Source organism: Polistes dominula, unplaced genomic scaffold (assembly GCF_049000335.1).
Source record: "Polistes dominula isolate Pdom_NZ unplaced genomic scaffold, Pdom_raw_medaka contig_16, whole genome shotgun sequence".
Classification (NCBI taxonomy): Eukaryota; Metazoa; Arthropoda; class Insecta; order Hymenoptera; family Vespidae; genus Polistes; species Polistes dominula.
The window spans coordinates 5,745,229-5,762,869 of NW_028301040.1; the positions used below are offsets into that span (position 1 = coordinate 5,745,229).

General features: G+C 31.5%; 1 protein-coding gene across 1 annotated transcript in view; it reads right to left on the minus strand.

Moving 5' to 3' along the window:
* The window catches only part of LOC107066180 (dystrophin, isoforms A/C/F/G/H), a 334,345-nt gene that overhangs the window by 24,513 nt on the left and 292,191 nt on the right, over positions 1 to 17,641 (minus strand). Inside the window, exon 41 of the mRNA XM_015320544.2 lies at positions 15,889 to 16,055. Coding sequence (XP_015176030.1) covers positions 15,889 to 16,055 — 167 coding nt within the window. The remainder of the gene's footprint in view (positions 1 to 15,888; positions 16,056 to 17,641) is intronic.

Sequence of the window (17,641 nt, forward strand, 5' to 3'; positions counted from 1 at the left end):
CGACGATAAAACGACCTGTGTTCAGTGAGAAGCAGCCCAGGATACGAGTCGTTGCACCTTGCATCACGATAAACTTCAAGTTTTAGCGATTCACGAAATAAGGTACAAAAGTTGTGTACAAAGGATGCTCTTTACGTAACACTTTATTTTTGTTTAAAAAAAAGAAAAGTATAGAGAGAGATTGGGGGAAACAGTTGTGTCGAGAAAGTGGTTGCAACATTTTACTTTATCTGGCGGTATATGGAAATTTTGTTATCAAGTTATCAATGAAAGATACAAATTGAGTAGTTTTTATTATCTATCTTTTTATAAGTGCATTATTTGTATATATTTATTAATGATGAATTATATTTAAATACAAAAGCAATTTTGAAATATAAAATATTATTAAGAATACAGTAGTAATAGTGTTGAAGATTTGGTGGTACGAATCAACTACTTTGATTTAAAAGACACCAATTTAGAAGGGATTAATATTATTACAAAAAAAAATATAGTTAAACAAATGGGTATAATTTTTGCATATTATTTATTTTTTATTTGTCCCTCTTTTATTTGAATCAGATGTATACAATATTTGATTAGGTATTATTATTATTAGGATTACTTCTTTAACCGTGACAAAAGTTTTCCTATCGAAGAATGAAATTTCTTCATCGTGAAGAAATTAAAAGAAAAGATGATATACCAACGATCTCGTTATAAAATTGATCCAATTGTATGAAAGACAAGGAGATAAGAGAAGGGGTAAAAAAGACAAAAAGAACTGGCAATCGTGTTAGTCGAACAAGTTGCTAGCGAGATTAGCAGAGTAGCCATTTATGATCATGAACGAACTCGAAATGATGCACTTTAACCGCGTCAGACTTAATCCAATCATTTTAAACGACGCTCGGTAGTCCACGGAAGTGAAGAGTGACCAACCGGGGTTAACGGGCAATTAGATCTGGAAAGAATAAACTATGGAGGAATAAGCTATATCGGGAACGCGATATCATACCAAAGGATATGAATACGAGAAATACGTAGACCTCCTTTTCATCTAACCATTTAATTTGTCTATTAGACGTTTAAACGTTAACCATTTTTAGAATTTACAACGGTGCTTGGTAAATTTAAATAATAGGATAATAAATTTTCATTCAAATCCAATTGTAAGATACGTTTTGTTAAATAGAAATAATTAACATATTTATTTCTTGGATTTAAATATTAAAATTGGATTCAAATTTGAATTATTATATGACATTGACATTATGAAATATATAAATTAATCTATCATTTATTATATTTATAGACATAGCGACATTATTAATTGTCGAATCAATTAATTGATTAAGAATACTCTTTGACTAATGCAATTTAAAAAAGTGTCGATTCCAAGAAAAACCTAACAGAGTGAACAAGCAAGTAAGCAAGAAAAGAGAGAAAGGAGTAAAAATGAAAAAGTAAGAGAGAGATTATTAAAAGTTCGTACGGGCTTCGTAGAAATGGTAACTAAACCAAGAGAGGATTCGATGACCCGATTCTTATGCACCGTTCAATCAAATTAATCCGACAATATCCGCTTTCTCGGAGGGTTCGAAGAAAAGAGCTTGCCTCAAGCGTTCTCTCACCGAAATTGATTACGTTTCCTCGTGACCGAGGTGAAATGGAAATAAATGTTCCAAGTATGTGGATGGGGATGATGACGGTGGTAGTAGTTGCTCTTTACGAATTCGTTCGATTTATCGATTGATCTATCTATCTGTCTATCGATCTATCGTTAGCTCAATAGATCGATAGAATGGAATAAAACGTTAGATCGATGGATAGATTAACCGATTAAAGCAAAGAAGCAAAGCCAAGAAGAGAATTCGAGTGTTACGAACGGATCGTAACGTAATTAAGATTCCGATGGTGGGTATATGAGTGGGTTGGTTGGCACGCGTGTACCTTTATGTATGCGTATGTGTGTGTATGTGTGTATGCCTATGTCAGAATATCTCTTTTCATTCAAGACAAAGATAAAGAGAATCGTGACGACGAGTCGTGGCTGGCTTAGCACGTTACAATCTTATCCCTTTGTCTTTCCTTCCTTGGAATTTAGTAAGAGGTGGCTACGTATTTATGTATATGATAATATATTAGTATCTTCGAGTATTAAAAAAAAGATAAGGAAATAGTTAAGCATGTGTGTATAGATGAAATAAAAAAGTCATTTTAACACTACACAACTTGTATCTGTATGTAATACTCGTTTATCCATATAAGTTTATGAAAGGAGTGTAAGAAAGAGTAATGGGTGTAACCGTGAAAAAAGACGTTTTAACATTACAATATTGTAAGTGTGTAAGTATAAGTGTATCTATATAAGTGTATGCAAGACTAAAAAAGTATGGGACGTGTATACACGAAAAATGACGTTTTCACGATACACACTTGGATACCTTGTGTGTATGTAAGTGCACGAAGATGACCATATAAGTGTATGGAAGTGTAAGAAAGATATGTAGAGAGAGAAAAAGAAAGAGAGAAAGAGAGAGAGAGAGAGAGAGAGAGAGAGAGAGAGAGAGAGTGGTGGGTGAATACAAGATGTTTGCACATGCTTTGTAAAAGCGAACGAACGCTTACGATTGCTCAGGGTGTGCGCATTGCACTGTGCGCAAAAAGAATAAGAAAGAGAGGAGAGGAGAGGAGAGGAGAGAAAAAGCAACGCACTTCGAAATAATCCAAGCTTGGAGTCTCTTTCTTTAAAAAGGAAGGATGAGAGAATCTTGTCGCGACGCTTCTGTATTTCTCAACTAAGAATAAGAGAGAGAGAGAGAGAGAGAGAGAGAGAGAGAGAGAAAATATGCTTGTCGTCGGGTATGTTCTCTCTCTCTCTCTCTCTCTCTTTGAATATATATACGACAGATAGGAACTTTGCCAGAGTGGGCAAAGAGAAGTGGCAGGCACGGAGAGAGATGTATTCGTAAACGGCACGAGGCAAAACAATTTAAAGGATATACTTGGAACCGTCTGCCTCTTTCACGCCACCCACACGAACTACCATGATTCATCGTTGAATAGTAGTAATAGTGGTAGTAATGGTCGGTGTGACGTTTCAGAACGATTTGACCATGACTCCTTTTATGACCGATCGATCTTTAACTCAATCTATTCGATACTGTCACGAAATATTTGGAAAATAAATAACAAAACAATTACTTTTTTATTTTAACCCAATAACATTGAAGTGACGTGATTTTAACAATACGTGCAATAATCGTTTGCACTTATCGAACGAATTGTTTAGTGCTATTATGCGTAACAAATTTGGAAACAAATTTGGAAACAAATTTGGAAGCATGTTTGTTATGGAATATTTTAACATTTTTATTTTTTAATCGTAAAACTAAGAAATGTGAGTTCGAGTTTGATTCGAGACTATCTAAGTGAGTTGTTTTATTTCTTCGAATCGTTATAAATGCAAGTCGTTAAAGATTACTTTTATTTTCTCGCTAATTAATATTAAATGATTAAAAAATGTTCAATATTTTCTTTCAATACTGTTTAAATGTTACCTTTTATATTTGATAAATATATTCAATAAAAGTTGAAATTAAAAAAACATTGTACGATTTTCTAAAGTAAAATAAAATCTACTCGATCGAACATTTTAATGATTTATTCAATCAGTATGACATAATTTATAGCTTCAATGTAAATAGGTTAAAACTTATTTTCCCGATAAAAAGTAACGATATATACATTTTTATTTAGAAAATGAACGAATCAGTGAAATAAACAGGAATTTAAGATACGATTAGTTGTAAGAAACTAAAGTATAGTAGACGTTTGTGCTTTGCAGCAGCAGTATTGCGAAATTGTAGGAACGAGAATGAATGGGAAATGGGTCAAACGATTAAACTTGTCGAGCATGCATGCGCTTTTACTCATCTTCGTTTCTTTTTACTTCTCTTCCATTTATTCTACCCCTTTTTTCCCCTTTTTCTTTGATAAGAGATAAGTCTTTGGGATGCATCATTCAAAGAGACTACTAAGGATGTTCATTTGACCGGTTCTTATTCATCATTGACAATGCACTTACACAGATATTACAATTGATTTCTATGATCATCTGATCAAAGTGGGACTAAAGTTAAAATCAATCATTCAAGATAGTTAGCACAGTAAGTTTAACAGAACGGAAATTAGATTTCTGTACTCTGGAGGTCCATCTTCTATTTTTACGATCATTGTGTCAGTTGTGTGTCAGAAAAGCAGTTCTTCTCTCGACAACGTGCCTTACGAACTTTCAATAATGTTTACATTCAAGTCCCACGTTCGAATGATCATAGAAACGTACCATGTAAAAGGAATTCTATGTGGATATCAACCATTGAATAGTTCAGTATATATATGTGTTAAATGTATGAACATTAAAGTGGGTCTAGGTCTAGGTAGTCACGTGTTAACCAACACACGAACGAATTACTACTAACTTACTCTTCTTTTAAACTTCTATTTAAATAAGAAAATAAATTTTGTGTGTTCTATTTTAATTTTAATTTATTTTTATTTCTTTTTTACTTTACTGAATGAAAGTTTCTTTAAATATAAAATATGCACGATATATAAAATAAAAAAATTAAAAAATGTATTGAAAGATACGAAGAGGTGTTCTATAATAAAAAATAAAAAAAATGTAAACGGAATAAATATTCTTGGGTAGGAACGTAAAGTTGCAAATAAATTGCCTACGTTTTTTGATTTCTTTTACATTTCTTTTATTTTATTTTTATATCGCGATCGTAACGGATCAACGACGCCTGAGAAGTAGCATGGAACATTAAGGAGAAATTCAAGTAGTTGCGAACGAACTCGAAGGAAAGACGACGACTACGAGGACGAGGACGAGGACGAAGGGCCTCCGTTTACGACCTGTAAAGTGATCCATTTCTACGAATAGATCCGAACATCGACAAATATCTTTAAACCGGTGAAACCACGAACCGCCCTTAAGCGTCCTAGAATTCTCTCAAAACCACGAAACTTCTCTTCCTGTCGGTCCTTAAACCTTTGCTAAAGTCACGAGTATTCTCAAGGAATTTTCCACCACCACCACCACCACCACCACCACCACCACCAAACTTACTTTCAACCCTTTCTCTCTCTATCACTATTTAATTTTCTTTTCTTTCGTACAAGTGGTTTATGTAAAATGATCGAACGAAGAAAATATTTTTCTTTTTCTTATTGATAGAATAATTTTTATTTTTTTTTTGTTTGAGAAGAGAGGGAGGGAAAGAAATAATTATTTATAAAAAAAAAAATAAAAATATACGAAACGTAAAATCTCTCATCGTCGAATAATAAATTGATTACAACATCGTTACGTATTATTTGTTTAAAATGAAAAAAAAAAATAATCGAAGAATAATTTATATATTCTCGTCTTTCAATTTAGTTTTTAAAACAAGCTCCTTTATTTAATTTTTTTCTTTTCATAACTCATCGTGTATAATACTATATACATAAAAAGAAAACATAACAAGAGGGAGAATTAAGTAGAACGAAAAGAAGCATTTCTTTATAACGTCAAGGCCACTTTTGTTTACTGTATAGAAAAGCCTCCAGTCGAATTATTTTTTTTTTTAAAGAGAGCAAAGTAGACAGAGAGAGAAAAGAGAGAGAGAGAGAGAGAGAGAGGTCTATGTTACGATAACGAAACCATATAGCGTTGATCGAGTGTTTGCAAGGACGTATATATATGTATATATATATATAAATGTTGGTGCTTCGAAGGAGAGTTCCATAACGAAGTAAGTAGTATCTTTTCGAGCAGTTCGTTTTATTCTCATAAAAAAAAAGGGCTCAGTGTGTGGTCGTAAGAGTTGCCTTTGATTGGATACTGCAACGGGTATATATCCAAGTTGTTAAAAGAAAAGAAAGAGAAATAGGGTGAGAGAGACAGACAGACAGACGGAAAACAGAAAGAAAGAGAAAGAGAGATAGTTAAGGAAAGAGAGAGGTTTATTAAATAAAAAAAAAAAGATCACCTCTTTTCCGGTACTTAATATAATTTCCCTTTTGTTTCACGCTAACTCGTTATAGCTCGGTTATATTAACCCTTTCAAAACCAAATATTTAATTTCAACGATAAAAATGATACTTTATATTATATTTAATTTGAATGATAACAAAAACGATGATTTTGTAAATAAATTAATTCAAATAATTATTTTAAATACAATTGTGACAATTATGGAGATTTTATTTGTCCGATTAAAATATGAAAAATTAATTGAAACGACGTTTTTATAATAAATATAATATTTATAAGAATTATATTATAATTATTAATTATATATTATATTATATATTATATTTATTATAGAATAAATATGTATATATATTTTATAATAATTTTTATATTTTGTAAATAAACGTTCATATGTTTGACGTATAATTAATTAAATATATTTTCATATATTTAAATAATTAAATAAAATAATATCATATTATATACCACTATTGAGAACTAATCTTTCTTAAAAATAATATTTTTTGCAATGGATTAATATCACAAATAAATCTAATTCATAACTTGTTTTTTGTCCCCATTTGACAGTTTTAGAAACTGTCACAAAAGCTTTCGATAGTTCGTAGCACACATTTGTTCCGGTAGGTTTACTCATAAAAGAAGGAAAAAGGTTCGTGAGAACCTTTTTAAAAACTACATACATGGGTATAATATACGATGGGACCTACTGTGAGTCTTCCCTGACGAAATCCTTCTCATGAGTAGTACACATATGTATACTAATATACATAAAAAAACATACCTGTCACTAATACATTAACTATGCAGATAATACAACCAAATGCAAACATATCTGTTCACACAGTTTTTAGTATTCAAAATGTTTTCCATGTCTTATAACTTTTTCAAACCCTCTTCTTATCTGGGCATTTTTTCATAATCACACACTCTCACTTATGTACCACTACACTCCTATATATACACCACACATGACACGCACAACACGTGTATTATATTTTACGTTGAACGTTTGCATAGGAATGTTACAAAAATAGATTTTCTTCCTTGTTATTTTTAACATAAATGATGAACAAACGCGTGTAATGTCTTAAAACTTATGAAAATGACTCATGCGATTATAATTATCGTAAGAAAAATCGATAAAAAAAGAAGTAAAAAAGTAAAGAGAAGATAAAAAAGGACCCACTTCGAAATACACACACGAAACGTCAGTACAAGGTGGAAGCCGTCACGCAACTGGTCCCCTCGTGCCGACTTGCCGGCCGCTCGGCACCTTTCGTATTTCTTCGTGTGTTCTCGACTGCCTATAGTGTAGGTGACTTGTTTTCTTATTTTTCTACTTCCCAACCTCTCTCTTTCTCTCTCTCTCTTTTTCTCTGTTTGGTTTTAAATTTATACTCTTGTAAGACTCATCATGCTCTCTCTCTTTCTTTCTTTCTTTCTTACTTTCATATCAGCATTGAAGTCACTTTGACCTGTACATAAGTATTTTTTTTTTACGAGTTTTTGGAATATAGTATTCAAAACTGTGTTAAGAATTGTTTTCTTTTAAGATTATTAAAAATATAATTTTTGACGTTGAATTAATGTTGAACAAATGTTTATTACACAAGTAGATAATTAATTATTTCTAATATAAATATTAAATTGCCCCCTTAGAAAAATTCGGACTAAAATGTATATAATATTGAAAATTAATTTTTAATAAACACACACACACATTTATGTTTGAAATAAATCATTGATTATTAGGAATCAAATAATACAATTACAATCATGTGAAAATTATTCGAATAAATCATTGCAAATATAATTGATTAAAATATATGAAAAATAAATGATTAAAAATAATGATAAAAATATTAATATGTAAAAAAGAAACTATATATTGAAATTGACTATGTGAAGTGTTTAAAAGCATCGCGTTTTTAACAGTCTCTCTCTTCTTCTGTGGGAGGAAAATTTGCCTTTTATCGAGCGAAACGATGCGCGACGCATATGTTACCGATCAATCGGCGATTAATTAAAGCCTCGATTGCACGTGAATTTGCAGTTAAGGCAATAGGGGTTAATTAACTATTAATTGGCGTGCCGTGAACGAGCCAATTAGTGGCATTTTATCGTCTTATATGCGGCCAGTGCGCGTACCTCGTACGCACGATATACGAGTATTGTACATTATCCAAACTGGATCGTTATAACTAGTAATAGATAAGAACCATAACTTCCCATTTACGTTATTAAAAAATTCACTTTACTACAATTTTGACCGTGAACAAAAAACAAAGAAGAAAAAAATACTTTGCTTTATATTTTTTATATCAATCGTATTTACATATGCGAATTATTAAAATAAAATCGTACGTTCTATGGTAAAAGTTATTCCTGATAAGTTGGTGTATTGATTATATCCAAGTAATAACAATTATAATTCACTTCCACGAATCATTTATCTCGTATTATATTATTTAGTATGATGTAGTACGATTTAATGTGTTGGTTAATTAATTAATTATTCTTTATTGTTTATTTTACATCAAACATTTGAATTTTCCAATTATTCATGATATAGACACTTATATGTATTTGCAATTATTAATGTAAAAGAAAATAAAAAAATGATCTCGTATGCAGGTGAAATTTAGAAAACATTTTTTTATCGATTTGATACTCGTGAAGAAATTGAGCTTACACGAGAAGGTATATATACACATAGATATATATATATATTATATGTTATATATTTACCAACCAATAGTCTGTCACCGATCCTCTATTTATTCTGTAAACTCTAAGCCAATTGCGTTAGAAGATAAAAGCTTTTGACAATATAGTATGAAAAGAAGTCTATTTCTATACACGAAAGTCTTTATTTCTTTGTAAATTTATGTGTAGGTGTGAATCCACTTTTATCAAAGTAACCAAAATTTATTATAAAGTTGATTTAGCAGAAAATTTATGTCAATTTATAAATATATATTGGAATGTTATAAGTATTATTTTAAAATTTTTCTAAAAATTGACACAAAATATTTTTTTTAAATATTTAATATTAAATATTTAATATTTAATATTTAAGTATAAAGGATTTATGCAATAACTGGATTAGAATTTTATTTTACAATATAATGCAAATTTTTTTATCTATCTTCAGAAAGGGACAAAATTTGTTAGCAAATTTTAAATAATATCAACAAATACCCATATTGTATAAAAAAAATTTTAATAATATATTTCAATTAATATAATACATTAAATAAATATAATAATATTATATTTTTTCATTGTATTTTATCTTCCAATTTATTTTACACCATTCGCAAATCTCTGTTTAACTTATTTAAATTATACCATAATATATTAAATAATGAAAATAAGATTAGTAACACATTTAAACGAATGTTATATTAACTGATTAGAATCTCGAGTATCGTAAATTGAATCTTTCGATTGTAGAGATACGAACAAGCGATTTTCTAGTTTCATGAATGCTCGACTCGTATCAACCTTAATGTCGTTTCGTTCAATTACCAACTGCATAAACATAATGTAAATTTAGAGCAACGTTACAGTAGTAAGAGGTATAGAGAGAGTGAGAGAGTATATACAATACAGAGCTATATAACTCATGTATAATGCAGAAACACAACGGATAGGACGTTACAATGCGATATTGCACCGTACGCGTTGTGTATCGATCTCGGTTTCTATTCCCCAAGTTTCCCTCACAGATTTCCCATCAAACTAACGACCAAAATTCTTCCCTATCTCGTCTGGTAACATTATCAGTACATTTTCATTTATGATAAAAGAAGAATAAATGCAAGAAAAGGGTTGAGAATCGCTGATTTAAATGATCTATTGATCCCTACGCGATTATTCGCATGAACAGACAAATTTAATATTATCATTTTCATCAATTCGAATGAAGAATCTAAGATTAATGGAAGCTTGGGGAAAGGGGCATTAATTATCCTTTGATTTGTAACTTCATTTTTAATAAGATAAAAAAGGATTGAAAGTATTATGATAAATTTTATCGATTGAAAGTAAGAAAAGGGCCACACCTTTTGAGATCAACGATATCAAGGATGGAATGCAGCTTATCTGGTTATCAATGGAATGCGCAAGGCTTTAACATCTACGTATAGTAAACTTGCCCACGACTCGGGAGTCGTCTAACGCGTTGTACACACACACACACACACACACACACACACACACACACACACACACACACACACACACACACACACACACACACACACACACACACACACACACACACACACACACACACACACACACACACACACACACACACACACACACACACACACACACACACACACACATATTCACAAACTTATACGAATAATAATATTGGACTTGAAACCTGAGGCATACTCGATTCCTCTCGCACGAAATATTGTAGATTTGGATCGATAGAATTTGAAGTGCACTTTTCCCAACTTTTTATCATGGATTTGTGTCTTTTTAAATAATTTGTTGAATTAAATAAAAAATCTAAAGAAAGAATAGAAATAAAGTTGTTTACGTTGACGTTGCAATAAAGGTTTACATAGGTTGTAACTTTGCCGTTAATAATAATGGTAATAACAGGGTAATAGAGATGATGACGACGATGATGATGATGATAATGATGATGATGATGATGATGATGATGATGATGACAACGACGACTACAACCACGACTAGTAGAATACTGCTAGCATTAGTGACGGTGATTATGACGATAATGTTAACAACGAGCCATCAGGAAGATTATACCGGTCAACATTAAGAATTTTCTTGATCATATGTTTCCACTTACTTCGTTACTTTCATTAGCAATTTATTTTAATTTTTTAAAAAAATAAACAATTATAATTGATATAATATGTTTATCGATATATTTGGAAATGATAATATAATATTTGTTCAAAATGATATATGATTAGATAAAAAATTACATATGATTTATCTTAATTCTTTGTAAAATCCTATCTCGAAATATTTAAATTATTTACTATAATTAAATAGATAGGGTAACATATCTAATTTAATTAATTTGATAAATAAACAATTACTGTTCAACGTGGATTTTATTATTATCTAAAATTCAATGGCTTTTACTAATACGACAAAAATTTATTAATACGATAACAATTGCAATGGTGTCTTCGTTAATTTCTAAAATAATCTATTTCCCAAAATTAAATAGAAAATACCCACAAGAAATAAACCAACCAAAAGCAATCTCTGAATTCATCGTAAGTTGACGACAAAAATTGATAGTAGTACCTTTGATCACGCAACGGGGGATGTAAATGATTCATTTCTTAAGAGGATTAGAATATTTCACTTGCAGTACTAGTATAATTAGGACAAAGAGAATTGTATATAATCTATCCTTATCTCTTACTCTTTATCTCTCTCTCATCACACTGTTTCACTTTATCTGTGTGATGGTATATAACTAGCCGGTTCGACTATATTACTCACTTTCCCAGCTACAAATTTACTTAGCAATTAAGCAATTAGCGGTAGACCGCTAATTGACTGATTAAGTAGCCCACTCGTCGAGAGGGAGTTAGATTGATACCGGTGGTGGGTTCATCGAAGCGGATCAACGTTCCAGGAAATGTTGCTGCTGCTGTTCGAGCGGGACATTCAAACTGTGAACCATTCTTCTGTGTGTATGTGTGTGTATGTGTTTCTGTCTGTCTGTCTATCTGTTCCTGTGTGTGCTTTGTCTACTAACTCTCTTTCTATATCCGATATATATATATATATATATATATATATATATATATATAATCCTTTATACACACGCATACACATTAACGATTCGCGGTACCGTTGATTAGCTATCACCTAACCGAAAATGAGTTACCTTTCGTTAGTACGATCGTTAATGCGTACTGGAAAATCTCGGAAAGTCGATACTCTCCTCCCCAACCCACACATTTCCTGTGTTAATGTTGAAATTAAACGTTTTATCTAAATTTAAAAAATTCGTCAGCAAATTAAACCAAAGCTTTGATATTATTATTATAATTATACAACATATACCGAATAATAAATTAAGAAAGTTGCTTGAATTATTAAACATTCAAAAATTTGTCTTCATTTTTATATAACACAATGTAAGATTATATTATTTTCACTCGATTGTATAAACTGTACCCCGGAAGGTGGTTATTTATTTTGAGAACGTTTTTTTGTACGACCAACCAATCCATTATACCATTTCCTCTTCCTTTTTGTTTCTTTCTTTCTCTCATCCTATTCGAACTATGTAAACTTTTTTTGTTGTTGCAATCTTCCTGGTCGCGATCAAAAATTTTTTCGATGGTTTAAAACTTGCGATATATATATATATAAGTATATGGGTATCACGCATATAATACGAAAGATAATCCGATAGAGGTTGGATATAATTTGAAAGGCGATGTTTGAGTTCCCACCGGCCTTGGGCTCGCATATGCATTTCCGTTCGTTTGGTCTGGCTCCGTGCGAGAAAGAAAGAGAAAGAGAGACACAGAATATCCAAGTGTATGGAAATACACACACGTATCCGTGGTATAAGTATATTCTATTTGCAAATACATAAGCACCCCCATATACATACACGAAGTAATAGTTGAATGTATATATATGTTTGCCTGCACATATATAGTAGGTATATTCTATTATATTTGCAAACACACACATATGTAAGCTAGTATATTCACACATACGTACAAAGTTGGGTACATGGATGTGGTCCACACATTCACGCATGGAACGTATATTATATTTGCAAGTATATATAACATACATACAAACAAATACGTATATATATACACATATGTGGATATAGGGATGTGTATGAGAATTGTAGAGATGTGTGAGGTACGAAGTTATAGGAGGCTGCCTGTTGGCCGTGTTCTCTGATTGGGCCGAGCCAAGCTTGCTTTCTCTCTCTCTCTCTTACTTTGGTTCCTGCTTAGCATACCTAACTATGAAGGAGAATTCCTCGGCGGAACGACTAGAATCGCTCCGATTCGGTTTAATTCCGAGCTTAAACCAGGATATCTCACGATCACCTATCTACCTACCTACCTACGAGACATCTGGATCGTTCTTTTCCTTCTACGTGTAGAAACGTGTTCTCCATTCGTTTACTTTTTTTTTCCACCCGACCTCAATCCCCTACCTTCGAACCCGTTCGTTCCTCCACCTTTCCTTTTATCTATCTTCAATTTCTTGTCTTTTTTTTCCCCTACTCTTCCCATGGATTAATTCATATTTAAACATTGAATATAAAATATATCTCTCGTTGTTTTTTATTTCGCGTATTAAATTATAAATAAATATTTTTATACTTTGTAATCTTTGAAATATGAATATAAAGTAGTATTATAAAGAAGAAGAGAATTACAGAGAGAGAGAGAGAGAGAGAGAGAGAGAGAGAGAGAGAGAGGAGAGAGAGAGAGAGAGAGAGATAGATAGAAAGCAGTTATGGTAGTTTTCTTCGCGATATCGTTAGAATAAAAGAAAAGTGTCGTTGATAATTACTAGATAGCTGATAATTAAAGCAAGAGGAGGTAAAGGGAGGCAGGGGAGGGATTTGGAGGGAGTGAAACGAAGTTAAGAGGTGCCAGTAAAGGAGCAAGGAAGGAGGTAGAGGAAAAGTAGAAGATGGCGGAGAAAAGGGGCAATGCACAACGACGAATTTAAAAGTTAAATTGTGTTTCGCTCATGAATTATGCATTCTCAAGGAGAGACTTCTGATTGCGCGGAAAGTTAGATCTTTTGAATGTATATATATATATATAAAGATGATATATATCGCACATTGGTCAAATGACCCTTTCCTTTAACATTCTCAACCCTTTATCAACCCTCTCTCCTTCAGATCCCTCGATATGACAACTTTTAATCATTCGATCGTATTTTCTTGAATTTTCTTTTTATCTTCTTTTTCATCATTTTGTTTGAACAAAATTTGAAACAAAATGAACGCGTTGAAATTAAATGAACATTCGTTGGTTTTGTTGCCAAGCAAGCAGAGCAATGAATAGTTCGCCACCATTGTCGTCGTCGTCGTCGTCGTCAGCCTTTTTTTCGTTGTCTGTGTTCTCTCTCTTTCTCTTTCTCTTTTTCTTTTTACGCCGACGTCGAGAAATGGGAAATATTTTTTTTTCTTTTTTTAAGCCGGGTGTCTACGTCTCTTCGACGCAAGCGACGAATTGGAATAGCGAACTGGGATCTAAATTTAGCGAAAACTTTCCCCGAGATATTCGTGTGTTACGATCGTACGTGTATATGTTTATTCGTCTAAATTGTATGTGTGTGAGTGTTTGTGTGTATATCGCGCTAACGTTTCATCTGATATTTACTGTGATGTATTAAAGAATGAGTGGTTTATGTGTTAATTCTCCTTTTTTTTTTTTGGTTTTTACACGAGAGTAGAATGACGTTCGAATAATTATTTCTTCATGTGGTTCATAAAAAAAGAAAAATATTCAAATTTAATTGATTAGAATAGTTTTAAATGATTGTTTAAGATCAAAGTTTGTAATAATTTTCTTTTTTTTTTTTAAATATAAATATGTATTATATTTAAATTAAATTAATTAAATTAAAATTAAATAATATAAAATAATAAAATAAAAATTTAAAATAAATATTTATAGTAACCTTCCCCTAAACTCCCAATTCCCCATGTCATTTCAAACCTAATAAAATCTATAAAAATTCTTTGGTAAGATTATTCATAGGCTATGTAAAAAAGAAACGTATAAGTCGAGTGTTTAGAAATCTATCAAAAACCCATATGAGGGTTTATTTTTTTTTTCAAACCCGATACGACGTATTTGACCATATACTAATCTAAAATCATTTTCTTTTAGACCATTCCAAATTATTTCCTTTTTCAACGTAGTCTTCTTTCTTTTCATCGTTTCTTCTTCTTCTTCTTCTACTGGTCTACTATTTCTCATATCTCTTCCTTTACCTTTTCAAACGTCTTCTACAGAGTCGACCAATAAATGCCGTAGCTTGGCTGGCTTCAGGGTACAAAGTCGTTTTCACAAATGGAACGCCCATGCGATAGAGAAAATTGCGCGGCAATAACAAAGCGATACCGACGAAGTCGAGGGTGAAAGGTGGGGAGATGGAAGGGCTGAAGGGAGGCTGGATGTTGAGACGAATCGAGTCTCGAACTGAGAGAAACTTAGTGAACCCTTTTTCTTCTTCTTCTTTCTTCTATTTCTATTCTATTCTATTTCTATCTAGTAACATTATATTTTCTTTCCTTTTCTTATTTGTAATACTTTTCTCTTTGATAAGATAAAATATTACGCTTATTTTATATATAGTTATATATATATATATATATATATATATATATATATATATATATATATATATATATATATATGTAGTATAATATTGTCCTGTTCAGAAAAAGAGACAACATTTATTGCAATAAAAGGGGAGTTTTTCATCTTCTTCTTCTTCTTCTTCTAGCATATTATCTTCATTGGATTTGGTTTTTAGTATAAGTGTGATAGAGATAGAGAATCAAGGATAATGGTATTAGATAAATTGCAATACTCGAGATTATGTCGTTGAAGTATGTTCTAGGATAACTTGGTATTAGCTGTCATATTCTTCCAAGATAAGAAATGGTCACAATACAAAAAAAAAAAAAAAAAAAAAAAAAAGTAATACAATAATAATATTTCGATAAAAAGAAATACTTCAGGTAGATATTTCACGAAAAATATTTTCTGACGATATATATATATTAGATGTCAATTTAAAAAATAAAAAAAATAAAAGATGAAAAACAGGGAAATAGTACTTACATTTGCGGTGTCGTCGAGTTTCCGCTTCCACGCATCGCTACGTTCGATCAAGGCGTTCCACTGCTCCGAAAGTTTGTTCACTTCTCGACGGATGCTGCGCGTCAATTCTCGTGCTTGTTCCTCGGCACTTCTGTAACCTCTCGAATCTCCATCCAATTCTCTTCCGGCTATGTGAATCGAGAAAAAGAAACGAACACTATCAAAATTCTAATTTCCTTCTTTCTTTTCCCCTAACAAATTCTCGCTCTTTTTGCAACACACACAAAATCAAAAAAACAGTAACCAACACAGCTCACCTATTCATCAAAATTATGACATAATCGACGTCAAATTTTTCGTTAATCATTTTTTACGAAAAATATTCACGTGTAGCTTGTTTGACGTTTAAAATGTACTCCTATTACTACTACTACTACTACTACTACTACTACTACTACTACTACTACTACTACTACTATTACTGCTATTACTAACTGCTATACGATTAAATCGCTTGAAAGGCGATAAACATAAATCAACATTACGTATGGGGAACAGATATAAGGGGGTTCTAGCATCGACAGCCCTCAGGTAGAAACGATGGCTACTTACCTAAGCCGTTATCACTGCTAAACACATGCCCAGTAACGGCAATAAAAATTGTCAGCTGTGGGGTGTTTGCGCGATACGATTAACGTTTTTCGTGGGACTATTCATTTTCTTTCTATACATAGAAGTATGCAATGATCATCCTATAGGATAAAATTCTACTATCATTTCCAGATTTTTCATTTTATTAAACGTGATAATATTTTAATTAAATGTTTCTCATTAGAATGTTTAATTTTTTAAGTATTCGTAGTAATTTTCAAGTTTTTAACGATAACGATACCGATAAACGTATTTTAAAAATTTTTGATAAATGTTTATGAAATTTGTATAATTATTGATTTTATCTATGTGTTCTTCTATTTTATCATAGAATTCCTTTGCTAATCTTGACGCTACAAGTTGACTGAGGCTGTCTGATGCTGTGCACGTTCTACGAAACGTGATTCCCCACGGTGTGACCAAAAGCATGCACCGATGACGTTCGTGTTGCCTACATTCAGGCTTCTCCTTCCTATCCCCCTTAACCCCTTCTTAGTCTCTCTCTCACTCTCTCTTATCATTTCTCTCTCTCTCTCTAACTCGATGTTTCCTTTGAAAGCACGTTGTTGCAAGTGCAACGATCGTGACTAATCTTACCTCCTCTTATGAATAATTCAAAATCAAAAAACATAGTATTTCTCGAAGGGATGGTCATGGTGGTAAGTCTCAGTAGAGTTTTATTACGATTAAACTTTTTACTTTTTAGTTCTTCTTAAATCGAATTAAAAACTTTCCAATTATTAGATACACATTGGATTGGATGAAAATTGTTTTCGTATTTTTATCAATTTATTAGTTTGAAATCTTGTAATTCTATTGATAGTTGCAATCTATTTAAAAGACAATAAAATGGTCACATTAATGATCACGGTATATTTCAAAATATTAAAAACAATTTAAAATGATTTTAAACAAGATCGTATATAAAACGAGAAGAAGGAAACTCATTTAATTTATTTATTTAAAATACGAAAAAAGTTTTATTTCTCAATTCAATATATATATATATATATATATATATATATATAAATATTAATTAAATTTCGAAGTATAGCAGTTAAATTTATCATTTATTCGCGAAAGTATCTAACAGTTTAAAAGAAATATCTTTCCATTTCACTAT